The sequence below is a fragment of the Lissotriton vulgaris genome, chromosome 6, assembly GCF_964263255.1.
Source record: "Lissotriton vulgaris chromosome 6, aLisVul1.2, whole genome shotgun sequence".
NCBI lineage: Eukaryota > Metazoa > Chordata > Amphibia > Caudata > Salamandridae > Lissotriton > Lissotriton vulgaris.
The window spans coordinates 1,279,641,298-1,279,663,490 of NC_141694.1; the positions used below are offsets into that span (position 1 = coordinate 1,279,641,298).

At 45.7% G+C, this 22,193-nt stretch overlaps 1 protein-coding gene across 2 annotated transcripts in view; it reads left to right on the forward strand.

Annotated features, from left to right (window-relative positions):
• Positions 1 to 13,590, forward strand: part of MAP3K5 (mitogen-activated protein kinase kinase kinase 5) — a 1,016,304-nt gene extending 1,002,714 nt beyond the window's left edge. For both annotated transcript variants that reach the window (XM_086927404.1, XM_086927403.1), the window contains exons 29-30: positions 11,026 to 11,102; positions 12,790 to 13,590. In XM_086927404.1, the coding sequence (XP_086783530.1) occupies positions 11,026 to 11,102; positions 12,790 to 12,850 (138 nt within the window). In that variant the 3' untranslated portion in view covers positions 12,851 to 13,590. The remainder of the gene's footprint in view (positions 1 to 11,025; positions 11,103 to 12,789) is intronic.
• Positions 13,591 to 22,193: the final 8,603 nt, after the last annotated feature.

Genomic DNA, 22,193 nt, shown 5'->3' on the forward strand with positions numbered 1-22,193 from the left:
TAGCCATTGCAAGGTATGGGGCCTCGATATGGGGCTATAAAGATTCTGCCCTGATACAGAGAGAGGAAAATAGATTCTTGCGATCCCTTATGGGTCTCCCCCAATCTACACCAGCGTTTGCATTACACATAGAACTGGGGCTGGGGTACATTGGAGATACCCTGTCTATGGCCCCACTTTTGTCATGGATCAGAACCTGGCTAAATCCCAGTCTGTCTCTAAATCATGAAATCATTAGGGACTGTATGGGGAGGGACAAAGTGGCAGAGATACGGTGGTTGGCTTTTATTAAATCTACAGCAGGCTATCTGGGTCGACCTGAATTGTACACTAACGCTGAAAGCCTGACAAGAGAAGATATTAAATGGGTTAAAACACACTTTATAAACAAGCATTTACAATGCAACTGTTTCGCCTTCGGAAAAGTTTGAGCTATTGGCATTGTAAATGACAAACTTTTTATTTACTTGTTGGTTTTGAAAACAGATAAATAAATGGCATTGTCATTTACAATGCCAATAGCTTACTCTGTCGCAAATGCAAGATGTATTGCATTTTCACACCCACACAAGAGCCCCCCACACACACCACACAAGAGCCCCCCACACACACCACACAAGAGCCCCCCACACACAACACGCAAGAGCCCCCACACACGCAAGAGCCCCCCACACACACGCAAGAGCCCCCCACACACACGCAAGAGCCCCACACACACACGCAAGAGCCTCCCACACACGCAAGAGCCCCCCACACACACACAAAGAGACCCACACACAAACTGGCACACACCTCATAAACTGCATCTTAAGAAGTGCCTTTGCCCTTTAAAACACCCAGATTACCCTAGCATCATGGACAAAATGTGTTTAGAATGCAGCTAGCTGGATGGCAGAAATGCGGGAATGTACTGGTTCAGAAAGTTCATGCATAGAAATAGGTCATGGGAAGTGCTCGCTGGCAAACCTAAGATGACATTAGAGGAATAATAACTGGCTCGCACAAACATCCTTCAAGGGTGGCTGACCAATAACCATCATGAAGCCCGGGGATGCCCATCCCCCACGGCTCGGCCTTCCAGGGGAGCGCGGGGCAGCACACGCACTCCCGTAACCTGCCTCTTGTGCAGCGCCAGCACTGGACAGTGCCGAGCTGTCTGCTCGCAGCCGCCAGCACATTACTCACGGCTGAGCGAGCCGGCAGTGCACATTTGATCATTTCCCTGTCACTCCACGTGGGTGGAGGGAGGCTGCCGCGTGCGCAGCGGGCACACTCCTGCAGGCTTGTCCGCGTAACTCTAGATTTCCATGATTCCCCTCACTGAGGCTCAGGCCATTTAAGGAGCAGGGCAGCATCAGAGATTTCCCCTGCATGACATCCCAAATAACCAGTTGCAGAGTGCTTCGACTGGACCTAGTTGCGACACTTTACCGAATCATATGTGTCCAAAAGAACAAAAGTTCTACTGGTTTGAAAACAGATCAACGGTAAGAAGCATACGATTCTAGACACCGCACCAGTAATGCAACTAGAGTCAACGGAATGGTCGTCACTCCAGTTATCTCATGTCCAAACAGCAATGCTAACAACCGGGCGCAGTACGCAGCATATGGAGCAGGCATCGTGAGGTAACTAGCCTGCAGCGTCCACGGGGCCACAGGCATGTGCACAGGCAGGCACTCGTCGAGAGGGGTTGCCTCGCTGCCGCAGGAGTGTTCCAGGTGACAGGGTTCCTAGTCAGCTGTGGGTGTCATGTGACGCCCCTGATAGCCTGGTCCTCTCAGGATTTCCGCTGGGTTTCCCGGCCCGCCCCGCAGGGATCCCCGCCCGCGCACTCACTTGCCGTTGTTCAAGGTCTGCCCGAAGAGCTCATTTTGCAGGATGTTCGGCGGGTCGGGGAAGGCCTCGTGGAAATGAGACCGGATGGAATTGCAGAACTGGCGCAACGTCTCAAACTGCATTGTCCCCGTGTGTGTTGCTTCTGCTCTACCGTCCTGTTCACCTCAGCACCTGCCGCCTCAGAGTCCTTGCGCCAGTGGCGGGCATGCCTCCCTCCCGAGCTGCCGCTGAGGGGAGCCGAGGGTGCCGCTGCTGCGGCCGCGCTCGACGCCAATGCCCCCTCTTCAGCAGCCCCCCAGCGGCTCCCCCCTCGCCACGGCACCGTGCACGGCCTTTTGGGCTTCCCCGGATGAGGCGCGAGGAGGAGGTGCAGCAGGAGGAGGGGGTGCCCTCCCAGACTCTCCTCATATTCTAGCCCGCTTTATTGGACCCCCATTCAGTGCTTGGAACGGAGGTGGGATGCTGCCGTCAGGATATTTCAGCACATCATGCTGCCAATGAATCGAAAACCTCACAAGTCATTAAAAAAACAAGTCAGGTCCTGGACCGGCAGCCAATCAGCGCGGCCCGGGGAATGACGTCACGGGGGTGTCCCGGGCCGGCAGCCAATCACAGCGCGGCCCGGGGAATGACGTCACTGGGGTGTCCCGGGCCGACAGCCAATCACAGCGCGGCCCGGGACAAGACATAAAAAAAGAGTCAGAAATGCCCCCGAATCGCGTTTTCACAGGGAAAGCGTGATTGACAGCCAATCTCTTCCAATGGCTAGCCTCCATTTATGGAGCTAGCCAATGGAAGACAGAGGCGGGACTAAGCCCCACACTGTAGGAACATAAGATTTCTCCTGGGCGGAGCTAGTGCTCCGGCCCAGGCGAAACCTAAAAAGCGAGAAGCGAAAGGGAAGCGTGTGAAATTATGAAGCCAACTGTAAGGTCACATTATATGTTGATCACGTCAATGTCTATTCAATCATATTTGACGACTGTTACGAAACCATTACATCGGTGGCTTCTTACAAAATTCCGTTTTAATCAGGTGCATTTTCTGTTGGGTACTTATGACGAGTGGTGTAAACCTCATGAGAATATACCATGTAAATGTGACGATTTCTCTGACCAGGATTTACTGCATTTTGTGTTTTTTTGCCCCTTTTTAAGTCTCGGCTAGCCGCTCGGAAGCGCGTCTCCGCCGAGATCTTTTGTCAGCGAGTGTGCTTCCCAGGAGACACTCCTGGCCGCGCGCAGGCGATTCTAAACTGGCACGCGCATAAGTACGAGCGCTGCGCGAAGCTCCCACACAACACACGCATACGCATACATAGAAACACACACAGAAGCGCACACGCACGCACATACAGACAGAACCCCCCCCACTCATACACACACGCGCGCGCACACACACACACACACACACACACACACACACACATTACGCGCCCCTCCCCCCTCCCCTTTAACTTACTGTGGCAATCTGGGGGACTCCGCTCTCCGCACGGGCAGGGAGAGTTGACGCTGCAGCTCTTGGTAGCTCCTTTCCCGGGACTCCCTCTTGGCCAAGGGAGCCCCGCAACACGTGTGCAACGTCCTGTTGTCGGCCCCGGGGTTCTCCACGCTCGCAGGAGCCCCGGGCCGCTCGACGCATTTCCTCCGCCTGCCTCCTCTTCCGGTCCGGACGCGGCTCCGCCCCCGTCACAGGCGACCTTGCCTGACTCCCGGTGCGGCTGCGGCGGAATTCCGGGGGCAGTGGGAGTTACTCTACCCCCCTCGAGAGTGCACGTGAGCTCGCGACGAGTTGCAATGAAAGTTAAGTGCACACGATGAGCGCTATTACAGGGGTTGCAGATAACAGGCTATTCACAAATGAATGCATCAATTAGTTAGTCCGTTGGGGCTGCAGGTCATAGAATGGTTTATTACAGGAATGCTGCATGTTTTGATTATGTGTTGCCAACACTCTTCACTGTCTTGTACTGAGGGCGTTTTCTCCTCTTCTGGGGAAGTTCTCGCCTTGAGCACTTCTCGGGAGCAGCTGCCTTTTTTATGGGTAAAATGCACTCTGCTGTTGTGTGTGTAAAGACAATGCAAAAACAAAAGGTGATGGACCGAATGTGGATCAATGTCACACACTCACCCCAGTCCAAAGATCTGGGCCCAAATCCATCGTTTTTTTGCACTCCACAGCACTCAACAGCCATTATCTAACCCAGGGTGGTGTGGAGTGCAAAAAACGATGGATTTATGCCCAGATCCTTGTACTGGGGTGAATGTAAGACATTGATCTACATTCTGTCCATCAAATTGTTTTTTGTAATTTTCTCCCTGAGTGTACTGGGGTAGCTCAGACGTGGGTCCCAGAGCCTCCACACCACTGGAGTCAAGCTAGCCGGGCTGATGAGAGGTGTTACCTCGAAACCGGTCCGGTCCTCGGATCCTTGATTCCGGTCTGGGAAAGATATGGCTGTGTAGTTCGGACTGGACTGTTCCCATGGGGCACAGGGTCAGAGCTGATTTGCATAAAGCCATTATCTAACCCAGGGTGGTGTGGAGTGCAAAAAACGATGGATTTAGGCCCAGATCCTTGTACTGGGGTGAATGTAAGACATTGATCTACATTCTGTCCATCAAATTGTTTTTTGTCATTTTCTCCCTGTGTGTGTAAAGACAGCACGCCATTTTACGACATTAGAAACACTAAAATTGGACATAACCACAGCCGCAGCTTAACCAGTCGTTTCCCTCTAAGTCAGCAGACACTGCTCTGTTCAGAGGCATAGCTGCCTGACTGACGCCCATCCCCACCCCCTCCACCTGGTGGCTTTACAGAACATTCATTTTAGGTATCGGTTTCCAAGGAGACACAAATATTTGAGGCTTCGTGAAACCTGGGTGAGACACTAGTGATGTGTTACCGGTCTCCGATCAGAGTGGTATATTGCGCAACGCAATTTAAACCGGCCTAGGTGAATTTCTGTGGCGGTGATGAAAGCTCTATGGCGCCCCGCATGACCCTAATGCTCCCTAATCTATTTTACCGCAAGGGACATGACTCGTCGGTGCAGTTCAACATCCGAAAGTAGGCCGGGCATTCTCCTCAAAATGAGAGCCAAAAAGCGTGACATTGCGAAGTATTTCTTTTTGACATGAAAATAGGACGCAGGCGCCTTTCTGTGGGAACCGATAGGGTCATGAAGTGGGCAGATTTTAGGTTTGTAAACTATTTCGCAGTCGCGCCGGTTCACCTAGCTCTTGGCATGCCATCACTGTGTGATTTTATGTTTTGTGTGTGCCAGTGCTTGAGTCCCTATCTTGTTTTGTCTGGGTCGGAGGTGGTCGGCTTCCTTTGTTTTTCACCTCTGAGTTGCTAGGCTGGTTTTGGCTGGGAGCACAGGCTACAGAACTATGATAACCAACAAACGGACCGCTTTTTCACTGACAAGCTTTTGTAAACACTGCTGTTTTCCAAGAAATTGCAGGACAGAATAATTCTCTCCTAAAACGTAAACTTACAGTGCAGAGTAGTGAGTGCAGAGTGTGCAAAGTGCAGAATAGTGAGTGCAGAGTAGTGAGTAGTGAGTGCAGAGTAGTGAGTAGTGAGTGCAGAGTAGTGAGTGCAGAGTAGTGAGTAGTGAGTGCAGAGTAGTGAGTGCAGAGTAGTGAGTAGTGAGTGCAGAGTAGTGAGTAGTGAGTGCAGAGTAGTGAGTAGTGAGTGCAGAGTAGTGAGTAGTGAGTGCAGAGTAGTGAGTGCAGAGTGCAGAGTAGTGAGTGCAGAGTGAGTGTGCAGAATGCAGAATAGTGAGTGCAGAGTGAGTGTGCAGAATGCAGAATAGTGAGTGCAGAGTGAGTGTGCAGAATGCAGAATAGTGAGTGCAGAGTAGTGAGTGCAGAGTAGTGAGTGCAGAGTAGTGAGTGCAGAGTAGTGAGTGCAGAGTAGTGAGTGCAGAGTGAGTGTGCAGAATGCAGAATAGTGAGTGCAGAGTGAGTGTGCAGAATGCAGAATAGTGAGTGCAGAGTAATGAGTGCAGAGTAGTGAGTGCAGAGTAGTGAGTGCAGAGTAGTGAGTGCAGAGTAGTGAGTGCAGAGTAGTGAGTGCAGAGTAGTGAGTGCAGAGTAGTGAGTGCAGAGTAGTGAGTGCAGAGTAGTGAGTGCAGAGTAGTGAGTGCAGAGTAGTGAGTGCAGAGTAGTGAGTGCAGAGTGAGTGTGCAGAATGCAGAGTAGTGAGTGCAGAGTGAGTGTGCAGAATGCAGAGTAGTGAGTGCAGAGTGAGTGTGCAGAATGCAGAATAGTGAGTGCAGAGTGAGTGTGCAGAATGCAGAATAGTGAGTGCAGAGTGAGTGTGCAGAATGCAGAATAGTGAGTGCAGAGTAGTGAGTGCAGAGTAGTGAGTGCAGAGTAGTGAGTGCAGAGTAGTGAGTGCAGAGTAGTGAGTGCAGAGTAGTGAGTGCAGAGTAGTGAGTGCAGAGTAGTGAGTGCAGAGTAGTGAGTGCAGAGTAGTGAGTGCAGAGTAGTGAGTGCAGAGTGCAGAGTAGTGAGTGCAGAGTGCAGAGTAGTGAGTGCAGAGTGAGTGTGCAGAATGCAGAATAGTGAGTGCAGAGTGAGTGTGCAGAATGCAGAATAGTGAGTGCAGAGTGAGTGTGCAGAGTAGTGAGTGTGCAGAGTAGTGAGTGCAGAGTAGTGAGTGCAGAGTAGTGAGTGCAGAGTAGTGAGTGCAGAGTAGTGAGTGCAGAGTAGTGAGTGCAGAGTAGTGAGTGCAGAGTAGTGAGTGCAGAGTAGTGAGTGCAGAGTAGTGAGTGCAGAGTAGTGAGTGCAGAGTAGTGAGTGCAGAGTAGTGAGTGCAGAGTGCAGAGTAGTGAGTGCAGAGTAGTGAGTGCAGAGTGCAGAGTAGTGAGTGCAGAGTGCAGAGTAGTGAGTGCAGAGTGCAGAGTAGTGAGTGCAGAGTGCAGAGTAGTGAGTGCAGAGTGAGTGTGCAGAATGCAGAATAGTGAGTGCAGAGTGAGTGTGCAGAATGCAGAGTAGTGAGTGCAGAGTAGTGAGTGCAGAGTAGTGAGTGCAGAGTAGTGAGTGCAGAGTAGTGAGTGCAGAGTAGTGAGTGCAGAGTAGTGAGTGCAGAGTAGTGAGTGCAGAGTAGTGAGTGCAGAGTAGTGAGTGCAGAGTAGTGAGTGCAGAGTAGTGAGTGCAGAGTGAGTGTGCAGAATGCAGAATAGTGAGTGCAGAGTGAGTGTGCAGAGTAATGAGTGCAGAGTAATGAGTGCAGAATAATGAGTGCAGAGTAATGAGTGCAGAGTAGTGAGTGCAGAGTAGTGAGTGCAGAGTAGTGAGTGCAGAGTAGTGAGTGCAGAGTAGTGAGTGCAGAGTAGTGAGTGCAGAGTAGTGAGTGCAGAGTAGTGAGTGCAGAGTAGTGAGTGCAGAGTGCAGAGTGCAGAGTAGTGAGTGCAGAGTGCAGAGTAGTGAGTGCAGAGTGCAGAGTAGTGAGTGCAGAGTAGTGAGTGCAGAGTAGTGAGTGCAGAGTAGTGAGTGCAGAGTAGTGAGTGCAGAGTAGTGAGTGCAGAGTAGTGAGTGCAGAGTAGTGAGTGCAGAGTAGTGAGTGCAGAGTAGTGAGTGCAGAGTAGTGAGTGCAGAGTAGTGAGTGCAGAGTAGTGAGTGCAGAGTGCAGCGTAGTGAGTAGTGAGTGCAGAGTGCAGAGTAGTGAGTGCAGAGTGCAGAGTAGTGAGTGCAGAGTGCAGAGTAGTGAGTGCAGAGTGCAGAGTAGTGAGTGCAGAGTGCAGAGTAGTGAGTGCAGAGTAGTGAGTGCAGAGTAGTGAGTGCAGAGTAGTGAGTGCAGAGTAGTGAGTGCAGAGTAGTGAGTGCAGAGTAGTGAGTGCAGAGTAGTGAGTGCAGAGTAGTGAGTGCAGAGTAGTGAGTGCAGAGTAGTGAGTGCAGAGTAGTGAGTGCAGAGTAGTGAGTGCAGAGTGCAGAGTAGTGAGTGCAGAGTGCAGAGTAGTGAGTGCAGAGTAGTGAGTGCAGAGTAGTGAGTGCAGAGTAGTGAGTGCAGAGTAGTGAGTGCAGAGTAGTGAGTGCAGAGTAGTGAGTGCAGAGTAGTGAGTGCAGAGTAGTGAGTGCAGAGTGCAGAGTAGTGAGTGCAGAGTGCAGAGTAGTGAGTGCAGAGTGCAGAGTAGTGAGTGCAGAGTAGTGAGTGCAGAGTAGTGAGTGCAGAGTAGTGAGTGCAGAGTAGTGAGTGCAGAGTAGTGAGTGCAGAGTGCAGAGTAGTGAGTGCAGAGTGCAGAGTAGTGAGTGCAGAGTGCAGAGTAGTGAGTGCAGAGTGCAGAGTAGTGAGTGCAGAGTGCAGAGTAGTGAGTGCAGAGTGCAGAGTAGTGAGTGCAGAGTGCAGAGTAGTGAGTGCAGAGTAGTGAGTGCAGAGTAGTGAGTGCAGAGTAGTGAGTGCAGAGTAGTGAGTGCAGAGTAGTGAGTGCAGAGTAGTGAGTGCAGAGTAGTGAGTGCAGAGTAGTGAGTGCAGAGTAGTGAGTGCAGAGTGCAGAGTAGTGAGTGCAGAGTGCAGAGTAGTGAGTGCAGAGTGCAGAGTAGTGAGTGCAGAGTGCAGAGTAGTGAGTGCAGAGTGCAGAGTGCAGAGTAGTGAGTGCAGAGTGCAGAGTGCAGAGTAGTGAGTGCAGAGTGCAGAGTAGTGAGTGCAGAGTAGTGAGTGCAGAGTGCAGAGTAGTGAGTGCAGAGTAGTGAGTGCAGAGTGCAGAGTAGTGAGTGCAGAGTAGTGAGTGCAGAGTAGTGAGTGCAGAGTGCAGCGTAGTGAGTAGTGAGTGCAGAGTGCAGAGTAGTGAGTAGTGAGTGCAGAGTGCAGAGTAGTGAGTAGTGAGTGCAGAGTGCAGAGTAGTGAGTAGTGAGTGCAGAGTGCAGAGTAGTGAGTGCAGAGTGCAGAGTAGTGAGTGCAGAGTGCAGAGTAGTGAGTGCAGAGTAGTGAGTGCAGAGTGCAGAGTAGTGAGTGCAGAGTAGTGAGTGCAGAGTAGTGAGTGCAGAGTAGTGAGTGCAGAGTAGTGAGTGCAGAGTAGTGAGTGCAGAGTAGTGAGTGCAGAGTAGTGAGTGCAGAGTAGTGAGTGCAGAGTAGTGAGTGCAGAGTAGTGAGTGCAGAGTAGTGAGTGCAGAGTAGTGAGTGCAGAGTAGTGAGTGCAGAGTAGTGAGTGCAGAATGCAGAGTAGTGAGTGCAGAGTAGTGAGTGCAGAATGCAGAGTAGTGAGTGCAGAGTAGTGAGTGCAGAGTAGTGAGTGCAGAGTAGTGAGTGCAGAGTAGTGAGTGCAGAGTGCTGTGTATTGGCAATGTAAATGACAATGCCATTTATTTATGATTTAAAGAAAAAAAAAAAAGAAATGTCATGAGCAATGCCAATAGCTATACCTTTAATGATGCCGAGACCATTGCATTGCAAATGCTTGTTTAAGACTGGCAGGGAAAAATGAAAAATTCATTAAGCCAATACTAAAGAACAAAGGGTTTAAGCAGATAAAACCTGCCTTGCTGTATCTGCAACTCATGGAGTCTCCACTAGTCATGTTCGGGGTAGCCAACTTTTTGACTGCCTCTATTCGTTCCAGACAGAATAGACTTCGGACGACTTCAGCTTTACATTATGTAGATGTTGAGCAGCGCTAGTTGTCTTAAATGATTAGTGTATTAAAAAAACTGCTGAGATCATCATTTTATGGGATTTTGTAAAGTTTGTAAAAATTTCCTCAAATCAGCAATTGTCCCTACCGACCGCCACTGAATTCTGTGTATATACTGAATTGTTATCTTTTTAACTTCTAAATTTTGGCTCGAAAAAGATCTGTCTTTCACGACACAAGCCAAAAAAGTAGCCGGCACGTGCTTTGGGCTCCTCAAGTCGATCAGGAAGATTCTGCCTCTACTTCCTCCCACCTCCCAAAAACTGTTAATCCAAGGCCTTATCTTATCAAGGCTGGATTACAGTAACACCATCTACCTAGGCGCCCCTGAGGCAACCTTGAACAAACTACAAAGGATCCAGAATTCCGCTGCCCGGATCCTCACCAATACCCCTGCCAGAGCTTCGGCCAAACCAGCCTTGAAGCTTCTCCACTGGCTCCCAGTGAGAGAGCGAGTGAAGTTCAAGGCCCTATGTCTGGCTCACAGACTTCTACAAAACAAAGGCCCCCCTATATTAAGAAAATTTATCAGACCATACAAAGCCCCAAGATCCTTACGATCCGATCAGGAATATCTCATCATCATCCCTAGAGTCAAGAAGGCACGCACGGGTGGAAGGCGCTTTTCTGTCCACACTGCACGCCTTTGGAACGCCTTACCCCGCGACCTTAGAACAGAACCAGACTATCTCCGATTCAGGAAGCGGTTGAAAACTCATCTCTTTCCTTAAATTTTGACTCCTCCCCCTTGTCCCCACTGACCCGCAGTTGTATGGATCTTAGCGCTGGGATACTCACGGGTGACTACGCGCTTTATAAAATTTAATAATAAATTGTTTTTTTAACTAATTATTGTTCTTGATATTCCAATGTATTTGTATAGCATACTTTTATGATTTTAAACTAATCGAATAAAGGGATTTTGACTCTGACTCCTCTCATACCAGGAACTACCAGGGACACACACATCCCCCATGCATTCCTATAGGAGGGCAGGCCCATTTCACCACACATTCACAGAGAGCACACGCACTTAGCACTGGACCACAGTGCTAAAGTGCGCAGAGGCCTAAAATCACCAACACCAGGTTACATAAACAGGCTAGGAGAACACAAAAAGTTCCTGGGTGAACCTGTCAAAAGGGCCAAGTCCAACAATAACCATATGTTGATCCTGTGCTAAATCAGTGTTTGGTCATTCTTATTCAAGATGCTAGAGGATGTGCCATCTCTATGTCAAAGACTGTTTAAAATATCCACAAAATCTAAACCTGGAAGTAAAAAAAAATGTTAAAAATATGCTGAATATATAAACCTTACTGGAAGTAGTAGCATGTAATTGATAAAGTAACCTCACAGAATTGAGCTTCATTTAGAACATGAAGACATTTTCTTGCCAATACCTTAGTCCTAAACTCAAATTTCAATACCTTTCTGTGGTGACTTCTCTTTTGGCATTTATGCAAGTAATTCTGGTATTACATTTGAATAGGTATGTTTAAATGTTACATACAATCATTTGTATTCGTTTCTCTTTTTAGTTTTTAGATGAGGAGTACAGGCTGACAGATGTTCTTCACTACATCACACGGGAGGATTTGAAAAGCCTAAGAATAAGGTCTGCCTTTTTCATTTTTATTTTTTGATTTTTTTAAATGTATTTTTATTAAATGGAGTTTTTATGAGTGATGGTATTGTTGGTTTTGTTTTGAGCAACCTGTCTTTTGTTGTTCACTGAAAGTGAACAGTGTATGTTGCTTATAATGGAGTTGCGGGTCTTGTGAGTTTGTGCCTGTGGTTAAACTCTTCTAGAAATCTAAAATATTAGGTTTTATTGACGCAAAATATTTGATTTTCCCAATTAATCCTCTTTGTATTGCACTATTCTGTGTGCTAATTCATTTAACATCATACGTCAAAGATCTATTTTTAACCACTTTGTTCTGACGTTCAGTAATATTTTGCTTACAGTGTTTCTTTTTGTTAATATGCTTTGCTTTAGGTTTGTATGTTGTTGCACACAGAAATTGAATTCAGAATATTGCCTTGTACACTCTGATTTGCTTAGTCGAGATTTAGTTTTGCTTGTCCATTGTGCTTTGCCTTACGATTTAAGTGTTAATGGTGAATTGTCTCCCTCGTCACTTGTTTTACTTTCTTGTACATATTCCTCCTAATCTTGCTTGAGCATTTTTCCTATTTTTCTTAGCTTCTGTAAGCATTTAAGGCAATGTACCCATAGATCCGGAAGCTTGCAGTTACCAAGGATAATTCTTTATCAACAGTGAGATCCCATCCATGATCAACACGATTAGGCAAAATCTTTTTGGTTGAGTGGTTTTATGCATCGGATGTCCTCTTTTTTTCCTCTGATCTAATCAACTGATCTCTGCCCGTCCTGGGACCTGTTGATCGCTTTCTTGAAAATATTACTGTTATTACTGTTATTGCTTATTGATGCTGGTTGATGGTACAAGACTGTTGACATCAGTTTTAAAAACTGTTGAAGAACTTATCTTTCGTGACATAGCTTTTGGTTGTGTATTAGCTTTGATTCTTTTGTACTAAGCCCTTTTGTAGCCACATATATCACAGGGTTTGCTAATGCAAAAAGGCTTTTTACAATTAACTAAACCCCTTTTGAAATTTGTAAAAGCCTCTTTGACTGGTAAAAGAGCTTTTGCAACTCATTCCCTATCCCTATTAGGAGATGAATGGGTGAAAGAGGCATTCACCCATATTTGAAATTCACAGTGAGAAGCAGCACTGGTCCCTTAAGGAACACAGACTGCTTTAAAAGAACTGTTTGCCATTTGGAGCAATCATTTGAGGCCTACTGCCCTTTGCAAGTCCCCGTTCCTGTGCACCTAGCCAATTGCAAATAGTAATGAGCCTAAAAAATATTCCCTAAGAAGACCAACTACATCTGTACTGTTTGTTACGCAATTCCTTAGTACTTAGTACATAGGTCACAGCACAAAATTATAGGCAGGTCGTACAATGTTGGTGATCAATTTTCAACAACTGCTCAAATTTAGGACCTATGGATAGTTTCCGCTCGTCCTACCGTGCAGTATTGGGTATCAAATCCTTCATGTGTTCCCAAGTTGGAAGCACCTTATTAAGTTGGTTATAACTATTTATACTATTTCATTTTACCCAACATTTTCTGGTATTTTGCTTCACTCTGATAAGCAGTGTTCATAAACTGTTGTACAACAAAGTCTGATTACAACAATCAACAACTTAAATGAAAATGTCTGCATACACTCATAATAGTTCATTATCATTGTCTTCTTTTGCAGAGGGGGGATGCTCTGTACGTTGTGGAAAGCGATCTCTGACTACAGGGAAAAAACATCTTGATAGTGGCTTGAGACCATCTCTTTCTCGAAAGAGGGAAACTGCAGTCCCGATTTGCTACCTACTACTCCTCACCTAGACTGCGACACTTTACTCCAGTACTTGTTTACAAGTGCGGAAGATACTGCACGCCCCTGTTTGTGCTCAGCCCCATCATTCCGATGGATTCTGTAAACATTGATTTCAAATGTCTTTAAATGTTTTTTAAATACAGAGTTTTTTAACGTGACAGACGTTTTTAATGAAGTAACCACATGTGAAATGTATACAGAGGTGATGTACAAATAAATGTGATTGTTCCATGTAGTTATGCAAACTAAAATGTGATAACCTTAATAATGCAGCATTTTATTGTTTAATGTATCTTTATATAACATATTCTAGATGGCCCATTTACTTTTATATGTATAATGTAAATCTTATAATGTGTTTTATTGTTCCCACCTATGTAAAGTTGACATTTTTATATTTACTGGTCCGATGAAAGTGTGGCAGAGTGAATTTGTAATTATAGGGGTCCTTTTACAAGAGTTGTACGAGTTGCACAGTTGGAGAACCCACATAGAGTGCATCTCATGTACATACATTTCTTGGACTGTGGTGCATTGTTTTAATTTCTTTTTGTATTACTGAACTGTACCAGTTGCATTTACCTGAACTGTACGAATGTTGGCTTGTTCTAAAGCTATCCATTGAGTCAAAACACATTATTAGAAATAAACGATCACCTAAAAAATACATAATTATATGGCTGACTGGTGTTTTATTCCTAGGAACAGTTGTGGTGCACTTGATTTGAAATATTCCTGATTCATAATGTATTATTCATTAACTCCTCTGTATGAGTCTGATCCAGTCTGGTTAAAAATTAGTTTTTTTTGTTGCAATCCAGGACCTCTTATACTTTTTCTTCATGGTGAGCTTAAATTTAAAAATGTACATAATTGTACCTATATAAAGTATAAGTTTGAACCACTTTTGTGGAAAGTAGCCTGTGTGTCCATACAGCCATTGATATACAGCATATACTTTTTCCATTGCTATTATAACATTCTCACTCACTATTGATTTCAAACAATGGATAGACTACTCAGTCTGTTCCTACACAGCCGCTAATTGATCTCTCGGTTGAATACATTTGTATGAGGAAAAGATCACATTCTGAACAAAATCATTAATCAACTTCCCTGTTAATTAAAATTAGTGTAACTCACACTTTAGTTTATGATTAAAATAAACTTATTTTCTGTTTAAAACACATTTATTCATGCTAACCCCCAATATAGAAATGTAATATAAAATACAACACAGGTTTTGTTGTCCAACAGAGTAATTATGGAGTTCTGACAACAATAAAAATCTAAAGAATGGGGATGATGAGACACACTTAATTAATTCGTAGACTGGATTGTGTTTAAATAAGATTTACAACTCTTTGGGTGCACACGAGCTATCCCCCTCTGACCAGAGGGAGTCTGGATGCACAAATAATAAAGCACTAAGTGGGAGTACTTAATGTCCCTCTGTTGCACTCCTTGGGGGCTAGTTAACCTTTTTTTAATTTCGAATTAATTCCACAGTGAATTTGTATTAATTTGATTCTGAAGAATATCTTTTTTATTATCCACAATTAGTCATCATAATGATACTTCTCATATATGACTATAAATCATTTCCACATTTTCCTAATGTCGCCACATCTTATGTACATAACTCCATTATCCCAATGCATTCCGGGTCAAAGACCCTTAATCAGGGGACGGTGTTTCCAATTAATGAATAAATAGGCATCAACATTAACACAGAAGCCTTCTGGTATATACAAGCTGTAAGTTAAAAAGTGCAGAACAAAGGAAAAATCAAAAACTCAGTACTTACTGCTCTTAAGTAGTGTAGAAATACTCAGAGGACTTGGTGAATTGAAGGTAATGCATGTTAATGTCCATAATGCTGTGGTGAGAACATGCCAAGATATCAACAGAAAAATACCAGGAGTATTGTGGATCTTTGTTGTGAAATGGCGATCACACGTGGTGAACATTTAGATGTGAAACATGCACAATATATGAGCCGTGCGAAACGAAGAAGTAGAAGGATGGTGACGTGAACAAGCTGGAACCCAGTGAACAAGAACGAAGTGAAAGACCGATGTCTAGTACAAACTATGGATCGTGAGTGCCGGTGAGGTACGGTAAAGGAGAACCAGGGTGACGAGGCTAGTGAGGCCTAAGATAGAGGGATAAATGTGTAAAAAAACTATCGACCTGGACAAAATCAGAACGGAGACCGGGGAGATGGAGCGTACAGATTTTCGAATTCTGTAAGTGAAGACTGAAAGAAAACATGAGACGCTCACTGCGTCAATAGTTAAAGGTAGCCTGAGCTAAGCGGATGCGCGTAGTGCTTACCTTAGAAATCACAAAGTGACTCTTACGATGTCAGTTCTCGTTCGGTGTAAAGATAAGGAAGTAATGAAGACGTTGAGTACGCTGATGTTTAAACGCATCATGAGGCACATGAACTGGAAAATGGACTAGTACGTTTGACGTTCGCAGCGTAAAGCTGAAGGAGTGGGCGCCATGTGGAATGGCGTAGTAAGTCGGAAAAATGAGATAACATGCAAAGGGGTGTCCTGGAATAGTGAAAACAAGTCAAAGCGGGGTGATACGTGTGAATGTGCCACTTAGCTACCGGTGCAACACAAAAACCACTAGGAGTGAAGAAAATACCACGTGAGGGTAACAAGGGGGCTGGTGTGCATGGACCAAATCCTGTAAAAGTCAGGAGAAAGGATGGGAAAAATAATGGGGCTAAAATTGCTTACACTGAAAATTACTGAAAGGTACACAGTAATACTAGAACATAAAACAGATTACAATGAGTTGTTGCTAAGCGTGCAAAGTACCCAGATACATAGTTCACAAAAAACAACTGTATTCTATACAGTCATTGAGACCTTTTGGCTGGCAAGAGTCCAAATTCTTTATCCACATTACTTCTTTTGGCAATATTCTCTTTCTGTTGTCCACTCCTTCCAACATGGTTACAGTTTCTAATACCATAAATCTCAATTGACTGATGTTGTGTCGTTCTTTGGTGAAGTGTACTGCTATGGATGATTTGTCTGACTTGGTACGTATGTTGCTCTTGTGTTCTTTCAGTCTCACTTTGATCTTGCGGTCCGTTTTTCCCACGTAGGGAGGTCAGTATGAACACTTCAATAGGTATACCAAATTTTTAGAGTCACAAGTAGCGGTGTTTCGGAGTTGGATTGGTGTGCCTTTGGTAGGTTGTGGAATGCTTGTGCCTTTTATGATGTTATTGCTGTGGCTGCAATTTAGACAGGGTTGTGTTATTTGTATTTGCCGGTGTCTGAGGTTTGGATAAAAGTTCCTTCAAGTTTTTGGTACGTTGTTATGTGAATAACGGTTGTGTGTTAAAGATCCCTTTGAAGTCACTCTCATTCTGTATCATAGGCCAGTATTTCAACATGACTTTAATTTGCGAGCTTTTCATGGAATATTTGGATACGAAGACGGGTCTGTTGTAGGGATCTGTTTTTTTCTGAGGGGTTAGCAATTGTGTTCTGTCAATGTTATCAGCTCTTTTAACTGCGCTTTCTATAGTAGAAGTAGGATTTTTTTTTCTTTGAACTTGTTGATCAAAATGTTTTTGTTTTTTTCGAAGATATTCTTCAGAATCAAATTACTACGAATTCACTGTGGAATTTATTCGAAATTGAAAAAAGGTTTATCTAGCCTCCAAGTAGTGCAACAGAGGGACACTAAGTATACCCACTTAGTGCTTTATTCTTCGAACATTGAAAATCTCTCATCTTTTGACCTCATTGATTGCATTCAGAACACTATTAATTATCCTTTATATAGACTACAAATGTTTATATATCTGTATTCACTTAAAAAATTGTTGTGCTAAGTTAAGTCTGTAGTGGAGGCAGTCAGACCACTTAAACAAAAACAAGGTTGTTAAACTTAAAAACTCATGTGTGCTGCTAATGACATGATCCCTCATCACTGATGACATTAAAAAAATACAAAAATATCAGTGATCAGATCACATCATTGACATCAGTAATGCAATCACAATTTCACAATACCAAAAACAAAAGCCTTCTTAAAATGGCGTCCAATCCTATGATGTCACCAGAGCAAAAGAGGGCTGTGATGCAGAGACACTGCCTTACTTTGATCTAAAGCAGTCGGTCTTAGAAGGTAATGAATATATCACAGAAAAAAATTGCTATTTTCCCAAACAGTAATGCTGCTCAGGCAGGGTTTGTGAACAAAATACAAGAACATTTGACAGAGAAGAGAATTTTAGATGTTGAGGATAGAAAACTTGAATATGCGTGCCAAATAGGCAAATGGAAGAGTTACTGAACATACAGATGGGACAAGAAAAGAAACTCATTAATCCAGAAGACAGATCTCAAAGAAGGAACATTTGTCTCATGGGTTTGCCAGAAGCAATCTAAAAATTTGCTGGGAAGTTATTTCAGGAGTTCTTTATACCAACTTCCATACACAGGTTGTTTTCAAGACTTATTTAATGACTTGAATGTGACATCCTCTATATTTACCCAGTATTGAGAAAGGGATGTTGAATAAATCACCTGTGCAGAACCTCTTGAGTCCTCCATTTAGAATTGGTTCGTGAGGCCACACTCATTAAGAGTTCAGCGTTTCCATGTGGCAACTGTGATGTGGTTTTAATATAATAACTGTTTCAACTGCTGCTGTCAGGAGGACACAGCCTGTCTGCTGGTGAAAGTCAGGACACTATACTATGTATGGGTATAAGTGATACTTGATCAACGCTTGCAGGTATGTGCTGTGCTTACTGACATTGAGGGCTGATGAAGGGCACGTGGAGTAATTTACAATTTGCAAGAGACATTGTTTCCGTGGAGTTAAGTGGCAACCCATTGGGGGTCTGATTAAGAAAGAGGAATGCAGAAATTATGGCTACAGCTTAATATGCAACATTTCCACTGGGATTACAAATATTTCATAACACATGCAAATATGGCCGCATGAAAATAAGTATGGACAGGAATTGGTGCAGTCCTCTTTTGTTTTCAACAAACGTTTTTAAAATTGAGGCTTTTCAAGACTATATAATGACTTAAATGTGACATCCTCTATTTTTAACCAGCATTGAGAAAGGGAAAATCTCTGAAACGCGCTTGATGGATGTCGAATAAATTAACTGTGCAGAACCGGTTGAGTTCTCCAGTTTGTTCTAATGGAACTTGTGGTTTGAATTGGTTTGTGAGGCCACGCTCACGTCTGATGCAACCATCATTAAGAGTTCAACGGTTTCCGTGTGGCACTTGTAATATGTCAAGTCAAGTCAAGTCAAATAATTTATATAGCGCGCTACATACCCAGAGGGTCTCAAGGCGCTTGAGGAAGGGTGGGGAATTACTTGTCGAATATCCAAGTTTTAAGTTGCTTTCTGAATGTTAGGTGGTTCTGAGTGAGGCGAAGGTGAGTGGGAAGTGAGTTCCAGGTTTTAGCTGCCAGGTAGGAGAAGGATCTTCCTCCCATGGTGGTTTTGTTGATGCGAGGTACAGCAGCAAGGGATTGGTCGGAGGAGCGTAGATGACGGGAGGGGGTGTAGAAGGAAAGTCGTGTGTTGAGGCATTCGGGTCTGAGTGCGTAGAGAGCTTTGTGTGCGTGGGTTAGGAGGCGGAATGTTATTCTCTTATTGATGGGGAGCCAGTGGAGGTTTTTCAGGTGACTAGAGATGTGGTCTTTACGCAGGATGTCTAGTATGAGTCTGGCTGATGCGTTCTGGATGCGTTGGGAGTTTTTTCTGAAGTTTTGCGGTGGTACCGGCATATAGGGTGTTGCCGTAGTCCAGGCGGCTTGTGACCAGCGCGTGGGTGACCGTTTTTCTAGTTTCGGTGGGGATCCAGCGAAATGTTTTTTTGAGCATGCGAAGGATGTTGAAGCAAGATGATGAAACTGCGTTGACTTGTCTGTTCATCGAGGGTGTGGAGTCCAGGATGACGCCCAGGTTCCGTGCGTGGTCCGTCGGGATGGGTGATTTTCCAAGGGCCTCTGGCCACCAAGAGTCATCCCAGGCGGAGGGGGAGGTACCTAAGATGAGGACTTCTGTTTTGTCCGAGTTCAGTTTCAGACGGCTGTGCTTCATCCATTCGGCTACTTCTTTCATCCCTTCATGTAGGTTGGTTTTGGCGGTGTTCGGGTCTTTGGTGAGTGAGAGGATCAGTTGAGTGTCATCAGTGTAGGAGATGATGTTGAGGTTGTGTTGGCGTGCGATGGTTGCGAGGGGGCTCATGTATACGTTGAAGAGGGTGGGGCTGAGTGAGGATCCTTGTGGCACGCCGCAGATGACTTCAGTGGCCTCTGACTTGAATGGTGGAAGGCGGACTCTCTGAGTTCTTCCGGTAAGGAACGAGGTGATCCATTCCAGTGCTTTACCTTGTATTCCAATGTTTTTGAGGCGTTGTAGGAGGGTGTTATGACAGACTGTGTCGAAGGCTGCGGAGAGGTCAAGGAGAGGTGTCTCCATTGTCCAGTAGAGTTCGAATGTCGTCTGTAGCTGCGATGAGTGCGGTTTCAGAGCTGTGTTAGGCTCGGAAGCCGGACTGTGAGGAGTCGAGGGATTTGTTTGTTTCGAGGAAGGCGGCGAGCTGGTTGTTGACAGCTTTCTCAATGACTTTGGCCGGGAATGGTAGGAGCGATATGGGGCGGTAGTTTTTGAGTTCGGTGGGGTCAGCTGAGGGTTTTTTCAGAAGGGCGCTGAGTTCGGCGTGTTTCCAGCTTTCCGGGAAGGTGGCAGAGTTGAGGGAGCAGTTGATGACGTCTCGGAGGTGTGGTGCTATGATGGAGTCTGCTTTGTTGAAGATATGGTGAGGCATGGGTCTGTGGGGGATCCCGAGTGAATGGAATTCATCATGCGGATGGTGTCCTCAGTGGAGATAGGGTTCCAGTCATTGAGGATGTTCAAGGGGGGTGAGGGTATGGCAGAAGGTTGGGAGGGTTGGTCTCCGGGTTGGTTGTCGAAGCTGTTGTGGATGTCTGCGATTTTGTTGTGGAAGAACGAAGCTAGGGAGTCGCAAAGGGTTTAAGAGGGAGTGATGTCGTTGGAGTTGGCAGAGGGGTTGGTAAACTCTTTGACGATGTTGAATAATTCCTTGCTGTTGTGGGCGTTGTTGTCTAGTCGTTCTATAAGTGCTGCTTTCTTGGCGGTCTGGATCAGTTGGTGGTGTGTGCGGGTGGCGTTTTTGAAGGCGTCCTTGGTGCTGGTGTTTGGGTCTCTTTTCCAGGCCTTCTCGAGGGAGCGACCGAGTTTCTTGGATTTCTTTAGATCATCGTTGAACCAGGAAGCGTTTTTGTAGTCTCGCTTAATTTGACCTTTTTTCAAAGGTGCTAGGTTGTCGGCGCTGTTGGTTATCCATTGGGTGAGGTTAATGGCTGCTTGGTTGGGGTTCGAAGAGAGGGCAGGGGGGTTTTGAAGAAGCGATGAGGAGATCTGGTCGATGGTGATTTTGTTCCAGTTTCTTCGCAGAGTAGGTTGAGGATGGTTGTGGGATGTGGTCTTTTTGTAGATAAAGTGAACACAGCTCTGGTCCGTCCAATGGAGAGCTGTGGTGTGACTGAAGGAGATATGTTTGCTTGAGGTGAAGATGGGGTCGAGTGTGTGACCTGCGTAGTGAGTGGGGGTGTTGACAAGTTGTTTGAGTCCAAGGTTGGCGAGATTGTCCAGAAGGGTGGTGGCGTTGCTGTCGTTGCTTTTTTCCAGGTGAAAGTTGAGGTCCCCCAGTAGAATGTAGTCCTCGGAGGGGAGGGCGTGTGGTGTGATGAAGTTAGTGATGTCATCACTGAATTGTGCACGGGGTCCTGGTGGCCTGTAGAGGAGGGTGCCTCTGAGTGTTGTCTTGGGGTCGGTGTGGATCTGGAAGTGGAGGTGTTCGGCGCTAGCGAGGTTGACGTCTGAGCTGGTTGAGATTCGGATGGAATTCTTATGGACAATGGCGATGCCTCCTCCTGTTTGCTTGGTGCGGTCCTTACGAATGATCTTGTAGCCTTCCGGGATGGCAATGGTGATGTCTGGGGCTGAGGAGGCGTTCATCCATGTTTCTGTTAGGAAGGCGACGTCCGGAGAGATGGTGTCTAGTAGATTCCAAAGTTCGATGGCGTGTCTGTGGACTGAGCGGGTTTTGAGTAGGATGCATTTTAGGTTGTTGGTGTCAGATCTCTGTTTGGTGTTCGTGGATGTGGAGTTGGTCTTGGTGCTGTCGTACTTGTAGAAGTTGCATGTGAAGGGTCCATGGGTGTGTCCGGGGGCGGCTTGGGCGCAGTTAGGGAGGCGGCTGGGATTTAGGGCTAAGAGGGTGGAGGCGTCGTATATAATGCGGGGGGGATGGGTGGAGCAGGGGCCTGGGGGACAGGCGCTAGGCGCGAGCTAGGCGCGAGCCAGGCGCGGACGGGCATAGACGGGCTTACCTTTGGCGCACCTTCGGCGCGACTGGGGCGCGAAACGCTGCGCGTGAACGCTGCGCGCTGATGCATTAGTCATATATGGATACTGGAGGGGGCGGAGCGTGGGAGGGGCAGCAGGGAGGCGGGAGCGAGGTCCAGGGAGGGTCAGGGACGGTCAGCAAATCAACAAAATGGCAGTCTGGTAAACAAACGTTGCGAGCGTCTCAACCAACAAAAGCCACACTGAAAATGGAGCGCTATGCAGGGCAAGACTATCTGAGGCCAGCAGAGGAAAGCGCTATATCAGGTGAAGCTAGAAAGCGCTGTGCAGGGTTAATAACTAATCACCACACTCGAGATGTAATTCTATTAGGCAGCAAGGCAGCAAGGCACAGCAGTGTCACAAAGCGCGGCGCAGCTTTAAATTCCAGAATAAAATGAAATGCGAGGCAGAATTCAGCATCAATAAATACGATACCAGCCAGGAGAGGAGAGGAGGAGGGGGAGCGACCGTTTCTGGTGTTAGCAGGGCGGTCACATACATATATATATATATATATATATATATATATATATATATATATATATATATATAATTATTCATTTATTACAGAGTGTTGGTAGCCACTTAATACCTAGGACTTCCAGTGATAGAAATTCCTCAGATTTTTGCTAAACAAGTATAGTGACAAAATGGCTGAACTGATTTATATGAAAATTGGCAGGAATATAGATTATGGTGTGGAAAGGGTCCTTTTTGCTATTTGATCAGAATTTGTTCATTTTTAAGTAATAAGGGACAAAAAACGTAACAATACTTTGGGCTGCGGTACATGGCGATGACTAAACACAATATTATTGGTTAATCAAAG